Here is a 23,719-nt window from a genome sequence, read left to right on the forward strand (position 1 = left end):
TTGGAAAGATAAACCCCCGCGCATCAGCTTAAAAACACTACAAAGAACCAAGGATAGAGGAGGATTAGATCTGCCTAATTTTCACCAATACTTCTTAGCCAACAGGCTTCAGTTCATCTCAGAATGGTTCAAATGTACCCTCTTAGATGAGCCCTGGCTAGATGTTGAACAGGCACTATGCAATGATCTAGAGATTTCAGACCTACCATTTATTAGCTCAAACATCAAAAGACATGAATGCTTTAAAAGCATCAACATCAGCTTTTCTCTGACAGCATGGTGGGAGTTTCTAAAAATAACGGAGTCTTCATTAATCCCATGCAAACGTACACCTATCTGGAATAACCCTGACATATTACAAAACAAAAATATGATTAATTTCCCAGAATGGAGTTGTAAAGGAATTAAATACTTAGAACATATATTAGAGGGAACAGAATTTATTCCATTTGACAGACTAGTTACACAATATGGGATCAACAAGAAAAGATTTTTAGAATATCAACAAATTAAATCCATAGTAAAAAAGAAATTTAACCTCAGTCAAGTTGAATTACAAACACCACCAAGTGTGGTTCAATTTCTTACTCTTAAATCCCCCAAACTATTATCTAAAATATACAGAACACTTTCTAAAATAGATGAATCAATATCCCTTCCTATTGCAAAATGGGAAGCAGATTTATCAGTCAGCTTAGACCAAAACGTCTGGTCTCAGATTTGCTTAAAAACCTTTAAATTGATTAAAAATCCCAATCTGCAATTAATACAATACAAAATACTGCATAGAGTGCACTATACAGGTCATCGAATGTTTAAGATGGGCTTTACATCCGCCAACAACTGCTCACACTGTCAAGGCAATACACCAGACAGTTACATCCACGCTCTTTGGTTCTGTCCACCAGTGCAGAAGTTTTGGCACGAGATATGTGAGGACTTATCAAAGTGTCTGAAATGTAAAATTCCAACCTCCCCTTTAGTATGCTTGTTGGGAAATTTGGATGATGTCACTACAGAAATTAATACAGTCCACATGGTTTTTATTGCCCTATGCATCGCCAAGAAAACGGTCCTCATGAACTGGAAAAATAAAAATAATCTTAATTCTAGCCAATATAGAAACTATCTAATAGATCACATTAGTCTCGATATAGCCTCTGCCACCACATTAGATCAATCCCTCTGGGCTCCTTTGATCGGCTCCATCACCTAGCGGGGGTAGGGGGTCGTGGTTTGGTCCCGCCTTGGCTATTGTGGTTGATGTGGAGGTTGGGATGGACTTAGGGCACCTGGAGGACTCCTAGAGACGTTATCCCTGGAGGGCTTAACCCGGGGGTTGTGTTCATAACCTGGTTAGTGGCTCTGGTCGCTCTCAGAGGTTGTTCTCCTCGTGGCCGCGTGCAGCGGGGCTGGAGGATGGTCTGTGCTGGCGGACGTAGGTTACTGGCCTGGTGGCCTGGCTGCCCCTGAGTGGATCCGGGGCGGGCGTGGGGGTTTGGGGTTCGGGGGTGCTTCGCCTCCGTGCTGGGGCTCTGGCTGGGCCTTGGGGGCTTCGGTCCTCGTCGGTGTGTCGCCGAGGTTGTGGGCGGGTGGGTGCACGGGGGCTCAGCCCTGGCGCAGGGGGCCTCTTGTGCATCGGCCTAACCGGGGGGCTCTTGAACTGGCAGGGAGGTTGTTCCATCTTTGCAGGAGTCCACTCTGCAGGTGGGGGAGAGACATAGGAGAGGTGGAGAATAAACTTAACCTGGGTGTCTGTGTCTTGTGTAGTCTGGGAGATGATTGAATGTTGGGGTGGGTACAGTTTCCTCTGCGGTGGGGTGGGGTGGGCTGCCCCAGGTCCTGTGGGGCTTGGCGGTGCTGCTGCCGTAGGCCCCGGTCTGGATGGGCCTGGGCTCCCTTGCCTTGGTGGATACCAGAGGACGGGGGTGCATATTAGGGTCAGCGGGGGAGCTGGCCCTAGGGAGGGACACCCTCCCCTCCCTTCTTTTCCTCCCCATCCCCGGCTGCCTCCCTCTTCCCGCTCCACCACACCCACCCACACAGGTAGGGCTTTGGGGTGCGGGTGTGTCACCAGGGTGCAGGGGAGACATTCCCCCCCCCCTCTGTCCTCTTCTGGCCACCTGTGCCTCAATTTTATCTCACAACTTAGACATCCACATTACTTACACTCTCATAACACACACACACACATATATATATATATAGGGCCTTGAGGGTGGGCACGTTAACGGCGTCCAGTAGACGGTCTGTGTATTCAAACCTACCTCTGGCGCCGGTGCCCACCTCTCAATTTTAAATCCATGTAGACATTGAGGGTTCTCGGGAGGGGCCGTGCTAACACCTGCTGCTCTCTGGCAGCAGCACCATGCTCTCCCTTGTTTTAAATACACTTTAGAGCAACACGCAGCAACACTACACTTGAGCGGGAGGAGGGAGGTATGGGGTCTTAACACACCCCCGTTCTCTGCTAGCCATCGGGGCGGGGGGGCTGGGAAGAGATGCTGGCTGTCCGATTGGCCTCCCTGCTGCTGCGGAGCCTGGGGCGGTCTGCTTGCCTCCACCCCGGAGGGAAGGGTAACATCTCTTGGGTCTGGGTGCCGTTTCCATCTCTGGGGGTGAGGATACCTGGACCCGGGGTATAGAGTATGTTTGGGGAGTGTGATTGTGTGTACATGTCCATTTACGTTTATTCCTACGTTGGGTGAGTGCTGAGTGTTTGTATATGTGTGCATGAGGGTGGGAATGCATGTCTGTGTCTGTGTGTGCCTGTTTGTCTGTGTCTATATGTCAGGTCGGGTCTTAGACTCCACCTCTCTGGGAACTCCAAGGCCCTCCAAAGTGTGGAGGCCTATCTCCCCTCACCACACTCCCTGCCGGTGACTGATGCCCTCAGGGGTCGGTGCATTGTTGGTTCTTGGTGTCCAGGGCTGGGCGCTCAGGTCATGTGCCAGCTCACTCCCGGTGGCTACTTGGCGGGGCCTGGCGCCTGCTGCTCGGTCAGGCCTCTTCCGGGGCGCGGGGGGCCCTCGGGCCTCCGGCCTCTGTGCCTGCGGCTCGGTTCACTCTGGCACAGCTGGCTGCCGGCGGAGCCGGCGGGCACGCCGGTGCAGCCCCCTCTAGCTTCTGCCCGGTGGCTACTGGGTGACCCCTCATCTGGGGATCCTCAGCCCTTCCCATGAAGGTGGCACGGATGCCCCTCCGGTGGTCCTCCTTGGGCTCTTGCACTCTGGGGCCTCTGGATGTCTGGGGCCTGGATCTCCTCCATGCCTGCTTCATGCCCTGGGGGACAGGGCTATGGCTCTCTACATCCTCTAGCAGACCATTACATGGGGAAACCATTTGAATACAAGCGCGCCGATCCACACAGGTGTGCACATGGGTGTTCACTGTTCGTAGACTTAAATCACACCTTTCTTGGCTGCTACTTCAAAGCACATTGTGCGCTGTCTGTCCTGCGTGCTGCACAACAACATTCAATATTTAGTATTTACTGCTGTTTACACTTAGCTAGATTAATGCGATGGTGTTGTGTATAGTATGTTGCATTGTTTTGTTTTCTTTGCTTGTTTTCTATTCTTTTTCTCTCAACAGGTGATCCCGGAGATATTTTTTCTTCCCCCCTTTCTCACTGTCCCTCTCCCCTTCTGTTTTTCTTTTCCTTCCTCTTTCTTTCTCCCTTTCCTATCCCTCACTCATGTCTGTCCCATCTGTAACAACTGAAAATAAAATAAATAATAAAAACAAAGGTCGATCAAATGGACCAATTCGGCAATGCCATGATGATCCATTTGGCAAAATAAATCCATTGGGTATCCTTGTTGGTCTTCAGACAACAATTCTGACGGCTAAAGAACCAAATGGGACAGGCAAAAAAACAAAAAAAAAACAAAAAAAAAAAACCAAAAAAAAAAAAACTGTATTGTCATTACTGAAAATAACTGTATTTTCATGAGAAAGTTATTTTCTGTTATTTTCTGGTATTATTTTGGCGCCCCAGCTGCCGGAATATTACTGTTTTTTAAGGATTTTTTTTTATACAGTGTAGGTTATTCTTCTTCTTCTTGTTCTTTTTTCTTTTGTCATATGTAGTGCACAAGGACGCATTTGTTTACACCTTTTGGTGTGTTTGTGTTGCATTTTATAATAAACCATAAAGTTTACAATGTGATTTCAGTGTGTGAATAAAGAGGTAACAAAAATGTTTATTTCTGGTTCTTAAAAGCAGGAACAGTCAAAGAAAAAAAAAAGACAATGGAAAAGGGGAGAGCAAAAACTTTAGAGGAAAGGAGCTAAAGAACTGAAATAACATCTGAGTTGAACATTAACAATCAAGTTAAAAAGGGTCACGTTTTTATGTTGTGTAGTGTCGGGCAACAGAACTTCAACTTGACGGCATTTAGCTGAATTTGAGCAGACAGTATGTCTCTGAACACCTCAGAATACATTCGGCTGCGTCTGTCCTGTGTCATCAATAAACATTAGTGTCCTAGTTCCACTGGCAGCCATGATATGCCTCCGCTGTTTTTTTACAGATGATGTGGTATGCTTTGGATGATCAGCTGTTCTACGTCTTCACCATCTTTTTTCTTGCAATCATTCTGGTGAAGGTCTTGGTTTCATCTGTCCAAAGAATTTTTTTCTGAACTTTCAGCTGGCTTTTTTAGATGTCCAATCAAAATCTAATCTAGCCTTTCTATTCTTGAGATTTATGAGTGGTTTGCACCTTGCAGTGAAGTCTCTGTATTTATTTTCATGCGGTCTTCTCTTTTAAACCATTCCATTGTTGCCCTGGCTTTATGTTTAGGGTTGTTGTCCTGCTGGAAGGTGAACCAATGATGCTGCCACCACCATATTTGACAGTGGGTATGGTGTGTTCAGGGTGATGTGCAGTGTTAGTTTTCCGCCACACATAATGTTTTGCATTTTGGCCAAAAAGTTCCATTTTGGTCTCATCTGACCAGAGCACCTTCTTCCACATGTTTGCTGTGCCCCCCACATGGCTTGTGGCAAACTGCAAGCGGGGCTTCTTATGGTTTTCTGTTAACAATGGCTTTCTTCTTGCCACTCTTCCATAAAGGCCAACTTTGTGCAGTGCACGACTAATAGTTGTCCTATGGACAGATTCCCCCACCTGAGCTGTAGATCTCTGCAGCTCGTCCAGAGTCACCATGGGCCTCTTGGCTGCATTTCTGATCAGCGCTCTCCTTGTTCGGCCTGTGAGTTTAGGTGGGGGGCCTTGTCTTGGTAGGTTTACAGTTGTGCCATACTCCTTCCATTTCTGAATGATCGCTTGAACAGTGCTCTGTGGGATGTTCAAGGCTTGGGAAATCTTTTTGTAGCCTAAGCCTGCTTTAAATTTCTCAATAACTTTATCCCTGACCTGTCTGGTGTGTTCTTTGGACTTCGTGGTGTTGTTGCTCCCAATATTCTCTTAGACAACTTCTCAGGCCGTCACAGAGCAGCTGCATTTGTACTGACATTAGATTACACACAGGTGCACTCTATTTAGTCATTAGCGCTCATCAGGCAACGTCTATTGGCAACTGACTGCACTAAGACCAAAAGGGGCTGAATAATTACGCACACCCCACTTTGTAGTTATTTATTTGTAAAAAATGTTTGGAATCATGTATGATTTTTATTCCATTTCTCACGTGTACACCACTTTGTATTGGTCTTTCACATGGAATTCCAATAAAATTGATTCATGTTTGTGGCTGTAATGTGACAAAATGTGGGAAAGTTCAAGGGGACTGAATACTTTTGCAAGCCACTGTATATAAAAGGGCCTTGGCTAAAGTTCTCTGAGAAGACATATCTTGCGTTGTGGGACTACATAAATAAAACTAAATTAAAAATGCTACAGTATAAATAAATGAAAGTCTGAAGAAGTACTTTCTGTTTTTTTTTAACCACAAGGGCATGCATGTATGTACCACACTCTTGCTACACATTATGTATAACAACTTAAAGCTGTTCTGCAGCAAAGGAAATGGATTAAGCCTTGAAAGTTTGTGCTACCATTTTCTACATGCGTCCAAAGTTTTCTTGATTACTTACAGCCCTGCTCCTACAGATAGAGGCATTTGTAAAAGTAGTGTTGGAACATGCTGTGGTACCATTCCCTTGTGAGTATTATGTCAGCCTGCAGTTTCCTTTACCATCAAGAGGCACTCCGAGGGGTATGAGGTCTGCAGACCTCAAACCACACAGAGTCAGAAGATACATTTATGAAAGTCAATAGCTTGTGTGAGACACTTAATAAGACCACAGCTTCAAAACTTGATAGTGATTATAGTAAGCAAGTTTCAGTTTTGACTGTAAAGAGAAGATTTTGAGTTGCAGGTTTGACAGGTCGAGTTGCAACAAGAAAACCATTTATAAGATGCCAGAATAAGTAAAAAAAAAAAAAAAAAGGATTGCCTGGGCCATGAAACACAGCTGATGGACTACTGGAAGGCGGTTTTATGGACTGATGAATCAAAATGTGAAATCTTTGTTTCATGCAGGATTTTTATATGTCGTTGAGTAGGTGAAGAGATGGTCTTTCCCTTTTCACGTCCTTTGAAATGGCATATTTTGATGTTTTGGGGACTACATCAATAAAACGAATAAACTAAATCATAACAACAATAAAAATAATGTCTAAAAAAGGCAACAAAAGTGTAACTGGTCAACAATAAAGTGTGAAGCAGTATCATTATTCTTTACTCCATATTGTGTAGCACACTCTTGCTACATATGTATATGTAAATAATGGTATGTTACAAGCTGTACTTATATTATATATTTATATTCCAGCAAACATATTCTTCACTCAGTGCTCACCATGCTGACTGACATGTTTTTCCTTTTTACATTGCGTTTAAAGATGAAAAATATAAGCCACAATTGATCGTGTGCTTATTTTGTTATCCACATATCTGTAGGCATTTCTCTTTCTCATTGACGTAATCTGTCAGTTTTAAGACTCATTTCAAAATAAATGGCGAATGTTTCGTTCTCTTCCTCCCAGTTAATCGCCATATATTTTTATTCTCGTCAAACTAAAAAGCGGAACAAGAACTTGTCACTTCCTTTTATCTTCTCAGCAGATGAAAGGATAAACAGAACTTCAATAAGACTTGAAACTAGCTTTCTTTGAAAACCCTCTTGTCCGAGGCTTAACACTGACACTTTGCTTCAGTTCAGAGCCGCACACGCGTCTGTTTTTAATTATTTTGAAAGCTGCTGAGTGGATCAACAGTGAGCAGACATGGAAGCTGTAGTTGGATTGTTTTTGATGATGTTTGGAGTCTGTCATGGTGAGCTGTTCAAATTCATGTCCTTTATTAATACTTCGTTTTATAGTCAGCGTGTTGTTTTTTTCCATCAGCCACGGGATCCTGTACAATCAGTTAAAGAAGTCTGATATTGCAACATTGCTGGATATTGTTGTAGTCTAAACACCCCCCCCCCCCCCCTCTCTGTACACACCCCGCGGAATAAATATTATTCTGATTATTGGCGATGCTGCTTTGAGAAACGTGAAGTTCGAGACAGCGACAACCACAGTCAATTGTCTTCCAGGCGACAGAGCGGGGAGTTTGGGAAATTTAAAACTGCTTGGCTAACGGTAAACATAAATTCAGTAAAATCTTTTTTGATGTCAGCGCCGAGGTCACAAAATTATTGCATGGTTGTGTAACTCTGCTAAAACAATGTCGGACTCTGTAGTTTTCTCTTGTTACCATTACCAGCAAGTCGGACATGTACAGGACATTTTAGCCGCATGTTCTCCTTAAATCGCTGCCTGTCCGAGTGGTGTCCTAAAAACGTGGTTTTTTTTGGTTTTTTTTTTTGATAATTGCAAAACTTTCTGGGGGAAACCTAGTCTTTTTTTTTTTAATTAGGAGAGACGGCATCCATCCCACTTTGGATGGAGCAGCTCTCATTTCTCTAAACCTGGACAAATGTATTAAACCTCAAAACGTCGCTAAACAGAGTTGGGACCAGGAAGCAGCATCACTTCTCTCCTCCTAGCATCCCCTTAGAGCTTAGAGACCGTGAAAAACTAACAATGAGTAAAAAGTCATTTAAAGCTAAAAAAAATCTTTAAAACAACAAAACATTATAGGGTCCTCAACTCCACCAAAGAGTAAAAAAGTTAAATGTGGATTAGGTCCCTTTTCCCTGGTTACAGCATGTGTTAGTTTATTAGATGAATCAAAACCTGGGGTCATACTGACTGTCAGTGTCCTTAAAGCACAGGTCAACGTGGTGTGTGGCAGCAATCTTCCACTCCAGCTGATTAGTCAACCATAGAGAGACAGAATTTTTATTTATTAGAAAGCCTGACACTTAGCCTCGTCCACCCTAATTGTCAAAACACTCATAAATCAGTTGTTAAACTCATAACACATAAATTATTTGTTATTATCTATCCAAAGATGGCCCTTACTTGGAGTCTCTCTCTGATTTAGTGCTTAGTTCAGATAGAAATAATTATTGTGGGTGATCTTAACATCCTTGCAGATGCTGAAAGTAAATATAGTTATGACTGTTGGAGCTGATTAATTTATATTTGAATAATAATATCAATAATAAAATAGGATGAAAGGTGTACCATTTTTTCAAATATTTATTTAATGCATTTAGGTTTTGGAAAATCACTCAATTACTTATTTAATTGCATCTTAATGCATTTTACAGACACCATCTTCGTGTAATTCAAACACGCTGTATTATTTGATCATTTTTAGTATGTACAATGGTACATGTGAGGAGTTCCTTGAAACATCAAAATGTCAAAATTGTTCATTCTTGCTATGTTTTCTTTTTTTGTAGCAAAGCTATTGACATTTTAAATGTGTCTATCTTAAGTAACACAATAGGTCATGATGTTATGATGATAAGGCAACATCAGCAATAACAAAACCATGAGGCTGCAGCTTCGGTCAAATCATTTTATTATTTGGACATTAAATCCATAATTTTTAAATGTTTGTTATAAAAACGACTCTGATTAGGAAATAGTAGGCTGAACCCTAGCGGTGTTTTAGTCACAGACCTGTGTAATGCTCATTCACTTTGTGTGACCTGAGATAGGTCGCACTATTTCTGTTTTAGGTAAACATTTGGAAATGTTGCCATAAATGTTCTGGTAGTAACTGAACACTGAAATTAGTGATATCTTTGCTTTAACTCATTATTATTATTATTATTTACAGGTGTGGAAAGTTACTGTGATGGCAGACCAGATGGAGCTCATTGTTATGGAACTTTGGGAGGAACTTTGGACATCAAACTGATTGACAGCACCTCAGAAATACTCAGATTCCAACTGTTCAAGAATATATCAGTAATAATAAATGGGAGTAGCAACAGTTCTAAACATAATACAACGGATGGAAGACTTCTCTTTTTTCCCAGTAATGGAACACTTACGGTGTGTTCACACCGAACGCGATGGACGCGAACAAAAACGCCCCAAACGCCCCTAATTTGACGCGTGCACATTCGCGTCTCAACGCGTGTCCAAGAAAAATCCAACGCGCTTCAAAATATGATATTTTGACGCGCGTGAACCGGAAATGTCGGAGGGATGTGGGAGGAAGTTGTGCCAGACCGGTATCTTTGCAAGATGGCAGCTGTCGAGTTAGCGCTTGAAGAGAGAGTCTCCCTTCTGTATGTACTGTGGAGAGCAGAGCAGCGGCGTAAAAGACGCCCTCGCCGTACCTGGGTCCATCAGGTCCTCCAGAGGCGTGAGCAGTTTGGTGAGTTTCACCATTTGCTCCAGGAGCTCCGCCTGGATGACGGCCGATTTCAGCGATATCACCGTCTTTCACTCGGCCAGTTTGAGGACCTGCTTCCCCGGGTCGGTCCCAGAATCGCCCGCCTAGACACCAATTACAGGCGCTCAATCCCACCTGCAGAGCGCCTGTTCATCTGCCTGAGGTTAGTAAAAGTATTTAATACGGTAGTCCTTTATTGATACCTGTGCTAATACATGCTAAACTATCCATTTATACACTGCTAACATGGATGTGCTATGCTATCAGTGAATGCTCTCTGTGTTTACTGAAAGCAAACTGTGGTACGGAGACGACTGTTTATAATATTTCTAGTGATACTCAGAAGGTCTCATCAAGTCCTGATTTAATTCGATTTATGCTGTTATCAGTGTTTGAATGATAGCATAGCTGTGGTGTCATATCAATGTATGCGCTCGGTGTTTGCTGATATCAAACTGGAGCATTAGGACCACTGAGTTAACCTTTGTAGTGATACTCACTCCTTTTTATTTAGACGGAGCGGAGAAGTGTGTGAAGGCAACTTGTGTTCTCCACAATTTTCTGCGCTGTGTGGACGAGAGAGGGGCACCTGCTGTGGTGGAGCCGTTGCAAGGCCTGGGTCGTATGGCAGCAAACAACTCCTCCAGAGAGGCTGTCCTGGTGAGGGAGAAATTCATGGCTCACTTCTCGGCGGAGGGAGCTGTGTCTTGGCAACCAAAGGAGTAGCCTGTTTGAAGTCCGAGTGACTTCCCCACAACGGCCACCCACAAACCTCTAAAGAGTGTTCCTGTCCTTTTAATTTTTTCTTAATAAATGGAGCTCTACTCCAAAATAAACGAACCTATTTTTACTCTCTTAAGTAACTTGTCTTCACTATGTTCCTATATACAGTGGTGCACAAGTTTGGGCAACCTTATTAATAGTCATTATTTTCCTGTATGAATCACTGTTACAATGAAAAATGTCACTTACATATATCATATAGGAGACACACACATTGATATACACTAAATATTTATTTCATTTCTCTTTTTTTGTGTTGCCAATTTATGCACCTGCTTGATTTAAACAGTTATTGCACACTTTCTGTAAACTGCATTTCACTTCTCAAATATCACTGTGTGTGTCTCCTATATGATATTTAACTGACTATTTTTATTGTGACAACCAATGATTTGTACAAGAAAATAATTACTTTTCACAATGTTGCCCAAACTTTTGCATCCCACTGTATTAGTATGTTTTGTCATTAGTATAATATGAAATAAATTCTACTTGTGTCAAGTCGGGTGCCAATATTTGCTGTGTAGTAGAACAGAGACATTTTGTCATTATAAATGTTTATTTGAAAAAATATAAATTCATTAACAAAAACATTTATCATAAATATATGAAATTTAACTATTTACAGAGAGACAGGAATAAAAAGGACCCAGCTTGGAGTGGAAGAGCCTCAGGGAGAAGGAGGAGAAAAATAAGAACATTGTTTCTGCCCTGGAGAGCTGCTGCCTCATCAGAAAACTACTGATCATTAGGGTCCAATGTTTCCAAATTTAACACAGCTGTGCTGTTTTCAAAAACTAATTTATAAATTTGAAATTTCACGAATTCTCGTGTCTGAGGCGGCATGCTCTCCAGAGCAGGAACAAGGCCGAGGAGGAAATGTTCAGTTGGAGACGGGCGTGGCCTCTTTAGGGACTCCAGGATGGCCAGCTCCACCGCCGATGGACCGTCCTGGGACCCGTCCCTCGCCCGCCTTCGAGCTGTCCTCCTCTGTGGGCCTGTAAAACACAGCACAAAACAACACAAAGTAATGAGAAGGCTGCTACTAGATTTTCATTTTCAAAATTGAAAAAAAAAAACAGGATATAAACTGATTGGTTGTAGATATTTAGTAAAGGTGATCACAAGGGAATTCAAGCAAGTAAAAAGCTGTCAGTGCTTGATGTTCATACCTGTGGGTGCAGCAGCAGGAGTGGAGGGACCAGGGACTGGAGAGCCAGGAGAAGAGACAGCTGAGGACTCTGCTGCATGATTACTTGACTCTATGAAGACAATATTAAATGTTAATATTATTATTAATGTTAATATAGGTTGAAGACAACAGTCATAGAGAATATTATATTATTATATACTTATATACTTATTATTATATACAGTGGTCTCATTTATTGCAGCACATGAACAGTAGTCACAGTTCTCACAAGTTGATTCTCAAAGTGAAAACCTTTGTCGATTTTAAAACGTAAAAGTATTATGCCGCGCTTTTTCTCCGTCTGCGGCGCCACTTTTGTGCGCCTTTTTTGCTCCCGGTGCAGGTGTGTATTTCCGAATGAGGCTCATAGTTATGAGTGTTTTTGTGCTGTTTTTTTCTATTGGACATGATGGTTATCAAAACCAAACATGATAAGTTTGGCAAGCGCAGGAGACACGACATGGAGGAGATTTGTCATTTGGGCTGCAGAATGCAATGCACATCGTTGAAAGCTGTACGGTGCCATAAAAAAAATCAGCGAAAAGGCAGGCAGTGACGGATGAACAGCGGGACTACTGTATACTGTTTATTAATAAACAAAATATGTTCCTGTATGACAACACGCATAAATTAACTGCCTACATTAACTCAATGTAAACATACCTTCTGACTGACACTCCCCTGCTGCCTCTCCGGGCTGTCCCTGGTCCTCGGGGGAGAAGTTCTCCACGGTCCGCACCATATTACCGCTAGTCTCCCGCGGGGTGAGGAAGGGGTCCAGAAACCCCATGACCGCGAAGAACTTCCATTTTCTCCCCGATCCTGCTGCAGACCCACTCCTCTTCTCCTTCTCTGTCTTCTTCTCCTTATTATAAGTGTCCCTGAGGCTCTTCCACTTTCTCCTGCAGATGTCCTCTGAATAAACGCATTATCTTGTTAGCGGAAAGGTATTTGTACATCAGTGGGAAAATAGCGGGACAGTAGGCGGGCTTGCTAGCTTTTGCGCGGGTTCATCGGGTCAGTCTGAAAATTAAAAAGAAGGAATGAACTTACCAGGTTGCCCGATCTCCTCACTTATGTGTCTCCAAGCTAGGTCCTTTTTATTCCTGTCTCGGTAAAAGTAGTAGCTAGCATCGTACAGCTCCGGGTGATTAGCCACGGCACTGATTAGCTTTTCCTCCATACTGAATGAAGAATGAATTCGGGCTTTGGCTGGACCTGCCCCTTTGACCTAGGTCAGAGCCATGTCACCAGGCCCCTGATTGGTTGTCGCGGCGCGATTTGACGCTGGAGTTCAGATTTTTCCAACTCGAGCGGTAGACGCGAAACGCGCGTATGCACAAAATGCAACACAAAAACTCACGCGCGTGGTTTTATTCGCGAGTCAAACGCGCCAGACGCGCTACACTGACGCGCGTTTCACGCGTTTTGGCGTTTTCGCGACGCAAATCTGCTTCCGAATTTTCGCGGGACCCGCAATCGCGCGTCATCGCGCTTTTCCATTGACTTTACATGTAAACCTGACGCTCTATTCGCGTCCATCGCGTTCGGTGTGAACACACCGTTACGGTGTGTTCACACCGAACGCGATGGACGCGAACAAAAACGCCCCAAACGCCCCTAATTTGACGCGTGCACATTCGCGTCTCAACGCGTGTCCAAGAAAAATCCATCGCGCTTCAAAATATGATATTTTGACGCGCGTGAACCGGAAATGTGGGAGGGATGTGGGAGGAAGTTGTGCCAGACCGGTATCTTTGCAAGATGGCAGCTGTCGAGTTAGCGCTTGAAGAGAGAGTCTCCCTTCTCTATGTACTGTGGAGAGCAGAGCAGCGGCGTAAAAGACGCCCTCGCCCTACCTGGGTCCATCAGGTCCTCCAGAGGCATGAGCAGTTTGGTGAGTTTCACCATTTGCTCCAGGAGCTGCGCCTGGATGACGGCCGATTCCAGCGACATCACCGTCTTTCACTCGGCCAGTTTGAGGACCTGCTTCCCCGGGTCGGTCCCAGAATCGCCCGCCTAGACACCAATTACAGGCGCTCAATCCCACCTGCAGAGCGCCTGTCCATCTGCCTGAGGTTAGTAAAAGTATTTAATACGGTAGTCCTTTATTGATACCTGTGCTAATACATGCTAAACCATCCATTTATACACTGCTAACATGGACGTGCTATGCTAACAGTGAATGCTCTCGGTTTTTACTGATAGCAAACTGTGGTACGGAGACGACTGTTTATAATATTTCTAGTGATACTCAGAAGGTCTCATCAAGTCCCGATTTAATTCGATTTATGCTGTTATCAGTGTTTGAATGATAGCATGTCTGTGGTGTCATATCAATGTATGCGCTCGGTGTTTGCTGATATCAAACTGTAGCATTAGGACCACTGAGTTAACCTTTGTAGTGATACTCACTCCTTTTTATTTAGACCTGGTTTAATTCTGGGATAGTTGAATATTTGTATATAATCACCGCAGACTGTTTTAGATTATATCTAATATATATCATGTAATTATCCTTATAATTACAAAAGGTTTTATGTAAGATTTATGTTTTGCAATTTGTAATTTTGGAATTTCAATAATGTATTTTGTAACTGCAGTACACATAATACTCATTTTAAACAATTTTGTCCAGGTTCCTTGCCAGCAAACAACTCCTCCAGAGAGGCTGTCCTGGTGAGGGAGAAATTCATGGCTCACTTCTCGGTGGAGGGAGCTGTGTCTTGGCAACCAAAGGAGTAGCCTGTTTGAAGTCCGAGTGACTTCCCCACAACGGCTCTTTTAAGAGCCACCCACAAACCTCTAAAGAGTGTTCCTGTCTTTTTAAATTTTTCTTAATAAATGGAGCTCTACTCCAAAATAAACTAACCTCTTTTTACTCTCTTAAATAACTTGTCTTCACTATGTTCCTATATACAGTGTGGTGCAAAAGTTTGGGCAACCTTATTAATAGTCATTATTTTCCTGTATGAATCACTGTTACAATGAAAAATGTCACTTACATATATCATATAGGAGACACACACATTGATATACACTAAATATTTACTTCCAGGCTTCATTTCTCTTTTTTTGTGTTGCCAATTTATGCACCTGCTTGATTTAAACAGTTATTGCACACTTTCTGTAAACTGCATTTCACTTCTCAAATATCACTGTGTGTGTCTCCTATATGATATATTTGACTATTTTTATTGTGACAACCAATGATTTGTACAAGAAAATAATTACTTTTCACAATGTTGCCCAAACTTTTGCATCCCACTGTATTATTATGTTTTGTCATTAGTATAATATGAAATAAATTCTACTTGTGTCAAGTCGGGTGCCAATATTTGCTGTGTAGTAGAACAGAGACATTTTGTCATTATAAATGTTTATTTGAAAAAATATAAATTCATTAACAAAAACATTTATCATAAATATATGAAATGTAACTATTTACAGAGAGACAGGAATAAAAAGGACCCAGCTTGGAGTGGAAGAGCCTCAGGGAGAAGGAGGAGAAAAATAAGAACATTGTTTCTGCCCTGGAGAGCTGCTGCCTCATCAGAAAACTACTGATCATTAGGGTCCAATGTTTCCAAATTTAACACAGCTGTGCTGTTTTCAAAAACTAATTTATAAATTTGAAATTTCACGAATTCTCGTGTCTGAGGCGGCATGCTCTCCAGAGCAGGAACAAGGCCGAGGAGGAAATGTTCAGTTGGAGACGGGCGTGGCCTCTTTAGGGACTCCAGGATGGCCAGCTCCACCGCCGATGGACCGTCCTGGGACCCGTCCCTCGCCCGCCTTCGAGCTGTCCTCCTCTGTGGGCCTGTAAAACACAGCACAAAACAACACAAAGTAATGAGAAGGCTGCTACTAGATTTTCATTTTCAAAATTGAAAAAAAAACATGATATAAACAGATTGGTTGTAGATATTTAGTAAAGGTGATCACAAGGGAATTCAAGCAAGTAAAAAGCTGTCAGTGCTTGATGTTCATACCTGTGGGTGCAGCAGCAGGAGCTGAGGGACCAGGGACTGGAGAGCCAGGAGAAGAGACAGCTGAGGACTCTGCTGCATGATTACTTGACTCTATCAAGACAATATTAGATGTTAACAGGTTGAAGACAATAGTCATAGAGAATATTATATTATTATATACTTATTATTATTATTATTATATACAGTGGTCTCTCATTTATTGCAGCACATGAACAGTAGTCACAGTTCTCACAAGTTGATTCTCAAAGTGAAAACCTTTGTCGATTTTAAAACGTAAAAGTATTATGCCGCGCTTTTTCTCCGTCTGCGGCGCCACTTTTGTGCGCCTTTTTTGCTCCCGGTGCAGGTGTGTATTTCCGAATGAGGCTCATAGTTATGAGTGTTTTTGTGCTGTTTTTTTCTATTGGACGTGATGGTTATCAAAACCAAACATGATAAGTTTGGCAAGCGCAGGAGACACGACATGGAGGAGATTTGTCATTTGGGCTGCAGAATGCAATGCGCATTGTTGAAAGCTGTACGGTGCAATAAAAAAAATCAGCGAAAAGGCGAGGCAGTGACGGATGAACAGCGGGACTACTGTATACTGTTTATTAATAAACAAAATATGTTCCTGTATGACAACACGCATAAATTAACTGCCTACATTAACTCTATGTAAACATACCTTCTGACTGACACTCCCCTGCTGCCTCTTCGGGCTGTCCCTGGTCCTCGGGGGAGAAGTTCTCCACGGTCCGCACCATATTACCGCTAGTCTCCCGCGGGGTGAGGAAGGGGTCCAGAAACCCCATGACCGCGAAGAACTTCCATCTTCTCCCCGATCCTGCTGCAGACCCACTCCTCTTCTCCTTCTCTGCCTTCTTCTCCTTATTATAAGTGTCCCTGAGGCTCTTCCACTTTCTCCTGCAGATGTCCTCTGAATAAACGCATTATCTTGTTAGCGGAAAGGTATTTGTACATCAGTGGGAAAATAGCGGGACAGTAGGCGGGCTTGCTAGCTTTTGCGCGGGTTCATCGGGTCAGTCTGAAAATTAAAAAGAAGAAGGAATGAACTTACCAGGTTGCCCGATCTCCTCACTTATGTGTCTCCAAGCTAGGTCCTTTTTATTCCTGTCTCGGTAAAAGTAGTAGCTAGCATCGTATAGCTCCGGGTGATTAGCCACGGCACTGATTAGCTTTTCCTCCATACTGAATGAAGAATGAAGGGCTTTGGCTGGATCTGCCCCTTTGACCTAGGTCAGAGCCACGTCACCAGGCTCCTGATTGGTTGTCGCGGCGCGATTTGACGCTGGAGTTCAGATTTTTCCAACTCGAGCGGTAGACGCGAAACGCGCGTATGCACAAAATGCAACACAAAAACTCACGCGCGTGGTTTTATTCGCGAGTCAAACGCGCCAGACGCGCTACACTGACGCGCGTTTCACGCGTTTTGGCGTTTTCGCGACGCAAATCTGCTTCCGAATTTTCGCGGGACCCGCAATCGCGCGTCATCGCGCTTTTCCATTGACTTTACATGTAAACCTGACGCTCTATTCGCGTCCATCGCGTTCGGTGTGAACACACCGTTACGGTGTGTTCACACCGAACGCGATGGACGCGAACAAAAACGCCCCAAACGCCCCTAATTTGACGCGTGCACATTCGCGTCTCAACGCGTGTCCAAGAAAAATCCAACGCGCTTCAAAATATGATATTTTGACGTGCGTGAACCGGAAATGTGGGAGGGATGTGGGAGGAAGTTGTGCCAGACCGGTATCTTTGCAAGATGGCAGCTGTCGAGTTAGCGCTTGAAGAGAGAGTCTCCCTTCTCTATGTACTGTGGAGAGCAGAGCAGCGGCGTAAAAGACGCCCTCGCCGTACCTGGGTCCATCAGGTCCTCCAGAGGCGTGAGCAGTTTGGTGAGTTTCACCATTTGCTCCAGGAGCTGCGCCTGGATGACGGCCGATTTCAGCGATATCACCGTCTTTCACTCGGCCAGTTTGAGGACCTGCTTTCCCGCGTCGGTCCCAGAATCGCCCGCCTAGACACCAACTACAGGCGCTCAATCCCACCTGCAGAGCGCCTGTCCATCTGCCTGAGGTTAGTAAAAGTATTTAATATGGTAGTCCTTTATTGATACCTGTGCTAATATATGCTAAACTATCCATTTATACACTGCTAACGTGGATGTGCTATGCTAACAGTGAATGCTCGGTTTTTACTGAAAGCAAACTGTGGTACGGAGACGACTGTTTATAATATTTCTAGTGATACTCAGAAGGTCTCATCAAGTCCCGATTTAATTCGATTTATGCTGTTATCAGTGTTTGAATGATAGCATGGCTGTGGTGTCATATCAATGTATGCGCTCGGTGTTTGCTGATATCAAACTGTAGCATTAGGACCACTGAGTTAACCTTTGTAGTGATACTCACTCCTTTTTATTTAGACCTGGTTTAATTCTGGGATAGTTGAATATTTGTATATAATCCCCGCAGACTGTTTTAGATTATATCTAATATATATCATGTAATTATCCTTATAATTACAAAAGGTTTTATGTAAGATTTATGTTTTGCAATTTGTAATTTTGGAATTTCAATAATGTATTTTGTAACTGCAGTACACATAATACTCATTTTAAACAATTTTGTCCAGGTTCCTTGCCAGCAAACAACTCCTCCAGAGAGGCTGTCCTGGTGAGGGAGAAATTCATGGCTCACTTCTCGGTGGAGGGAGCTGTGTCTTGGCAACCAAAGGAGTAGCCTGTTTGAAGTCCGAGTGACTTCCCCACAACGGCTCTTTTAAGAGCCACCCACAAACCTCTAAAGAGTGTTCCTGTCCTTTTAATTTTTTCTTAATAAATGGAGCTCTACTCCAAAATAAACTAACCTCTTTTTACTCTCTTAAGTAACTTGTCTTCACTATGTTCCTATATACAGTGTGGTGCAAAAGTTTGGGCAACCTTATTAATAGTCATTATTTTCCTGTATGAATCACTGTTACAATGAAAAATGTCAGTTAAATATATCATATAGGAGACACACACATTCATATACACTAAATATTTATTTCATTTCTCTTTTTTTGTGTCGCCAATTTATGCACCTGCTTGATTTAAACACTTATTGCACACTTTCTGTAAACTGCATTTCACTTCTCAAATATCACTGTGTGTGTCTCCTATATGATATATTTAACTGACTATTTTTATTGTGACAACCAGTGATTTGTACAAGAAAATAATTACTTTTCACAATGTTGCTCAAACTTTTGCATCCCACTGTATTAGTATGTTTTGTCATTAGTATAATATGAAATAAATTCTACTTGTGTCAAGTCGGGTGCCAATATTTGCTGTGTAGTAGAACAGAGACATTTTGTCATTATAAATGTTTATTTGAAAAAATATAAATTCATTAACAAAAACATTTATCATAAATATATGAAATGTAACTATTTACAGAGAGACAGGAATAAAAAGGACCCAGCTTGGAGTGGAAGAGCCTCAGGGAGAAGGAGGAGAAAAATAAGAACATTGTTTCTGCCCTGGAGAGCTGCTGCCTCATCAGAAAACTACTGATCATTAGGGTCCAATGTTTCCAAATTTAACACAGCTGTGCTGTTTTCAAAAACTAATTTATAAATTTGAAATTTCACGAATTCTCGTGTCTGAGGCGGCATGCTCTCCAGAACAGGAACAAGGCCGAGGAGGAAATGTTCTGTTGGAGACGGGCGTGGCCTCTTTAGGGACTCCAGGATGGCCAGCTCCACCGCCGATGGACCGTCCTGGGACCCGTCCCTCGCCCGCCTTCGAGCTGTCCTCCTCTGTGGGCCTGTAAAACACAGCACAAAACAACACAAAGTAATGAGAAGGCTGCTACTAGATTTTCATTTTCAAAATTGAAAAAAAAAAACAGGATATAAACTGATTGGTTGTAGATATTTAGTAAAGGTGATCACAAGGGAATTCAAGCAAGTAAAAAGCTGTCAGTGCTTGATGTTCATACCTGTGGGTGCAGCAGCAGGAGTGGAGGGACCAGGGACTGGAGAGCCAGGAGAAGAGACAGCTGAGGACTCTGCTGCATGATTACTGCATGAAGACAATAGTCATAGAGAATATTATATTATTATATACTTATATACTTATTATTATATACAGTGGTCTCTCATTTATTGCAGCACATGAACAGTAGTCACAGTTCTCACAAGTTGATTCTCAAAGTGAAAACCTTTGTCGATTTTAAAACGTAAAAGTATTATGCCGCGCTTTTTCTCCGTCTGCGGCGCCACTTTTGTGCGCCTTTTTTGCTCCCGGTGCAGGTGTGTATTTCCGAATGAGGCTCATAGTTATGAGTGTTTTTGTGCTGTTTTTTTCTATTGGACGTGATGGTTATCAAAACCAAACATGATAAGTTTGGCAAGCGCAGGAGACACGACATGGAGGAGATTTGTCATTTGGGCTGCAGAATGCAATGCGCATTGTTGAAAGCTGTACGGTGCCATAAAAAAAATCAGCGAAAAGGCGAGGCAGTGACGGATGAACAGCGGGACTACTGTATACTGTTTATTAATAAACAAAATATGTTCCTGTATGACAACACGCATAAATTAACTGCCTACATTAACTCAATGTAAACATACCTTCTGACTGACACTCCCCTGCTGCCTCTTCGGGCTGTCCCTGGTCCTCGGGGGAGAAGTTCTCCACGGTCCGCACCATATTACCGCTAGTCTCCCGCGGGGTGAGGAAGGGGTCCAGAAACCCCATGACCGCGAAGAACTTCCATCTTCTCCCCGATCCTGCTGCAGACCCACTCCTCTTCTCCTTCTCTGCCTTCTTCTCCTTATTATAAGTGTCCCTGAGGCTCTTCCACTTTCTCCTGCAGATGTCCTCTGAATAAACGCATTATCTTGTTAGCGGAAAGGTATTTGTACATCAGTGGGAAAATAGCGGGACAGTAGGCGGGCTTGCTAGCTTTTGCGCGGGTTCATCGGGTCAGTCTGAAAATTAAAAAGAAGGAATGAACTTACCAGGTTGCCTGATCTCCTCACTTATGTGTCTCCAAGCTAGGTCCTTTTTATTCCTGTCTCGGTAAAAGTAGTAGCTAGCATCGTATAGCTCCGGGTGATTAGCCACGGCACTGATTAGCTTTTCCTCCATACTGAATGAAGAATGAAGGGCTTTGGCTGGATCTGCCCCTTTGACCTAGGTCAGAGCCACGTCACCAGGCCCCTGATTGGTTGTCGCGGCGCGATTTGACGCTGGAGTTCAGATTTTTCCAACTCGAGCGGTAGACGCGAAACGCGCGTATGCACAAAATGCAACACAAAAACTCACGCGCGTGGTTTTATTCGCGAGTCAAACGCGCCAGACGCGCTACACTGACGCGCGTTTCACGAGTTTTGGCGTTTTCGCGACGCAAATCTGCTTCCGAATTTTCGCGGGACCCGCAATCGCGCGTCATCGCGCTTTTCCATTGACTTTACATGTAAACCTGACGCTCTATTCGCGTCCATCGCGTTCGGTGTGAACACACCGTAAGACTACTAACACCAAAACATTTAACACTTTTGAATTTGCTGTGTGGAAACCAAAACTTTGTGAAATGTGGGGTTTTTTTTGCAACATTCTTTCCACAAACTCAAGTTTTCAAACAGTTGCAACATCTCCCACACTGTGTCAGTAGCTTCTGTACTGCATTTTCATCAAAATGGTGGTAAAAAAAAATCGGCACAATTGTTCTCTCATGTCTTCAACCCAGCTGCAATGGCTGTGCGCAATGCGCCAAGTTACAAAAATCCAAAGGTGAATGACCAGCCGATGTACTGCCTTTAAATTGGTAAATTCAGGATGTGATCTCACAAATTTTGGTCTTGCGACACCCGCAACAAAAACAGCACATCAAGCATAAAAACCCCATAAGGTCTCCCAGCAGCTCACAGAGAGAAAGCCACCAGTATCAACTGTCCATTAAATACTATGTGTTATAACCTCAGGATAATAATGCTTGAAAACTCAGGGTCCACTATCAGGACGTTTAATGACCACTTTTGGAGGCATCAACAGTTAGCCACAACACATACAGGAACCTGTTTCCCACATAACATTCCGACAGGGAAAGCCCTGAAAAACCTCTGAAGGTTACAGGGTGTAATGCCCCCAAACATACACAACATAAACACCGACACTCTCTAAAACACTATGGATCAGGTTAAGTAGTTGTCATAGTATCTCAATGGCATAACGATACTGATATTATTGATAGTATTGTTATCAGTCTGGAGCATGGGTATATCACATGCTAACAATTTGTCAGCTCTCTTGTACTGACTTATTTGTAACTGAAAACTTTACTGTGACCAGATTGAATGTATTAGCATCACTTCTAGACTCATCACAGTGTTAGCCAGTGCAGAAGTTTAAAAATGTTTTGTTTATGACTGCCGATTTGATGTTGCTTTGTGATTCACACACAGGAAGCATTTACATGTACAAGGTGGTTCTCAAGTCAACTTAAATTTTTAAAGGTTAAACAGTGTCACCCAACACTGGTCATGTTTGATTCAAAGAAACATGATACCAGAATAATAGACTTAACATTGACTATTAACTGCAGCTACATTAAATCAGTCATTTCTGTAAACTCAACCTAAACAAGAGGCAAGGGAGAACTACATCCCTAAAGCTTTACATAAAGAGGTAATCTGACAATTTTATTCTACTGTAGCTGCAGGAGAATAGAAGGTGCAGGAGGGATAGAAAGATATGTGAGTTAAACTGGCTTGACTTTACCAAGTCAAAAACTAGTCAACTTGAAATAAAAACAGAAGCACAAAAAAACTCACAGTGTGGGCAACACAGTGCTTCTAATCAAACCTAGAGAGAATATATTTGTCAATTTTCAGTACCCACCCCCCTGTACAGGACGGTGATTTTCTACTGGGTCTTACCCAGTAGATGATGCAGGGTTTAGCTGGAGCCAGTGTGGGTGAGGGAACTCGCCCAGCCTGACTGCACTGATGACCAGGTGTCTTCCCTGATTGCCCTGATATGAAGAAACCTGAGTACGCTTGCAGGTCAAACTGTATCATCTCCCCTCTTGATTGTGGTACTTGTTAACCTATAGCAGGGGTAGGCAACTCCAGGCCTCGAGTGCCGGTGTCCTGCAGGTTTTAGATCGCACCCTGGGTTAACACACCTGAATCAAATGATTAGTTCATTGCCAGGCGTCTGGAGAACTTCAAGAAATGCTGAGGAGTCATTTAGCCCTTTAAATCAGCTGGGATGGATCATGGACACATCTAAAACCTCCAGGACACCGGCACTCGAGGCCTGGAGTTGCCTACCCCTGACCTATAGGATGCTTTTAGAAGCCTAGAGTGCAGCCTTCGAGGGTGTGTTACCTGGAAAGGCTAGAACAACCTACACAAGCTGTTTGGAGTAATAAGGATTAATACTCAGATGTATACCTTTATTTTCTTTTACAAAGGGTTAAGAGAAAATCTACAATTAAATTGACTCTAATTGTGAGAGATTTTATCAAAGCAACTCGGCACAAGCAAAGCAAAAGCACAAATTTTAAAAAAATCAAATCGCATCCATCTAATTCACATATCTAATGAAGCTACTCTGAGCTAATGCTGATTTTGTTCTTATATTTGGGAGGAGAGAGATTCGAGATCTAAAGAAGCATTTATATGCATGCAGATGAAAATGACACATGTTGCACACAGCTAGGGCTCAGGGATAATCCAATTTTTCTTATTATATTATTCTTTCTATGATTTAATCAGCTTTAGCGCATATTTATGTAAATTAGATCACAAATTGTTACGTTTAGTTCAAAGTTAAAATGATATTCACAAACTGAGGCTGTATTCATCTGACAACAGTCCAACTACAGCTTCCATGTCTCCTCGCTGTTGATCCAGTCAGCAGCTTTCAAACCTCAAAACCAAACGTGTGTGTTTTGCTCTGAACAGACTGCAGT

The 23,719-nt window shown here is 42.9% G+C and overlaps 3 protein-coding genes across 4 annotated transcripts; 2 read left to right on the forward strand and 1 right to left on the reverse strand.

The window, feature by feature from the left end:
• Positions 1-9,564: 9,564 nt before the first annotated feature.
• Positions 9,565-14,622, forward strand: LOC146524571 (uncharacterized). Of its 2 annotated transcripts, XR_014869407.1 has the most exons (3): positions 9,565-9,939; positions 10,291-13,829; positions 14,390-14,622. XR_014869407.1 is itself a non-coding variant. In XM_085133260.1 (2 exons), the coding sequence occupies exons 1-2, from the start codon at positions 13,477-13,479 to the stop codon at positions 14,514-14,516; spliced, it is 480 nt and encodes a 159-aa protein (XP_084989386.1). In that variant the 3' UTR covers positions 14,517-14,622. The 2 variants fall into 2 exon arrangements, 1 of the variants encoding a protein (XP_084989386.1); XM_085133260.1 differs by lacking the exon at positions 9,565-9,939 and having other exon boundaries at positions 13,477-13,829.
• On the reverse strand, positions 11,100-12,934 carry LOC146524572 (uncharacterized). The gene is made up of 4 exons (XM_085133191.1): positions 12,805-12,934; positions 12,415-12,666; positions 11,732-11,821; positions 11,100-11,557 (listed from the first exon to the last, which is right to left on the reverse strand). The coding sequence occupies exons 1-4, from the start codon at positions 12,932-12,934 to the stop codon at positions 11,298-11,300; spliced, it is 732 nt and encodes a 243-aa protein (XP_084989317.1). The 3' UTR covers positions 11,100-11,297.
• Positions 14,623-17,433: 2,811 nt separating the features above from the next.
• On the forward strand, positions 17,434-19,112 carry LOC146524573 (uncharacterized). The gene is made up of 2 exons (XM_085133265.1): positions 17,434-17,825; positions 18,384-19,112. Exons 1-2 carry the CDS (start codon positions 17,473-17,475, stop codon positions 18,508-18,510), a joined length of 480 nt encoding a protein of 159 aa, XP_084989391.1. The 5' UTR covers positions 17,434-17,472; the 3' UTR covers positions 18,511-19,112.
• Positions 19,113-23,719: the final 4,607 nt, after the last annotated feature.

This window comes from Neolamprologus multifasciatus, chromosome 2 (genome assembly GCF_963576455.1).
Source record: "Neolamprologus multifasciatus chromosome 2, fNeoMul1.2, whole genome shotgun sequence".
Lineage (NCBI taxonomy): Eukaryota > Metazoa > Chordata > Actinopteri > Cichliformes > Cichlidae > Neolamprologus > Neolamprologus multifasciatus.

Bases quoted from the DNA above. Each gene is read 5' to 3' on its own strand.
- LOC146524572 (XM_085133191.1), bottom strand. From the start codon at position 12,934: ATGGAGGAAAAGCTAATCAGTGCCGTGGCTAATCACCCGGAGCTGTAC. The intron at 11,822-12,414 runs GTATGTTTACAT...TTGTCTTCATAG, and splicing joins AGGGGAGTGTCAGTCAGAAG to AGTCAAGTAATCATGCAGCA. The intron at 11,558-11,731 runs GTATGAACATCA...TGTGTTTTACAG, and splicing joins TCCTGCTGCTGCACCCACAG to GCCCACAGAGGAGGACAGCT.
- LOC146524571 (XM_085133260.1), top strand. From the start codon at position 13,477: ATGTGGGAGGAAGTTGTGCCAGACCGGTATCTTTGCAAGATGGCAGCT. The intron at 13,830-14,389 runs GTTAGTAAAAGT...AATTTTGTCCAG, and splicing joins CGCCTGTCCATCTGCCTGAG to GTTCCTTGCCAGCAAACAAC.
- LOC146524573 (XM_085133265.1), top strand. From the start codon at position 17,473: ATGTGGGAGGAAGTTGTGCCAGACCGGTATCTTTGCAAGATGGCAGCT. The intron at 17,826-18,383 runs GTTAGTAAAAGT...AATTTTGTCCAG, and splicing joins CGCCTGTCCATCTGCCTGAG to GTTCCTTGCCAGCAAACAAC.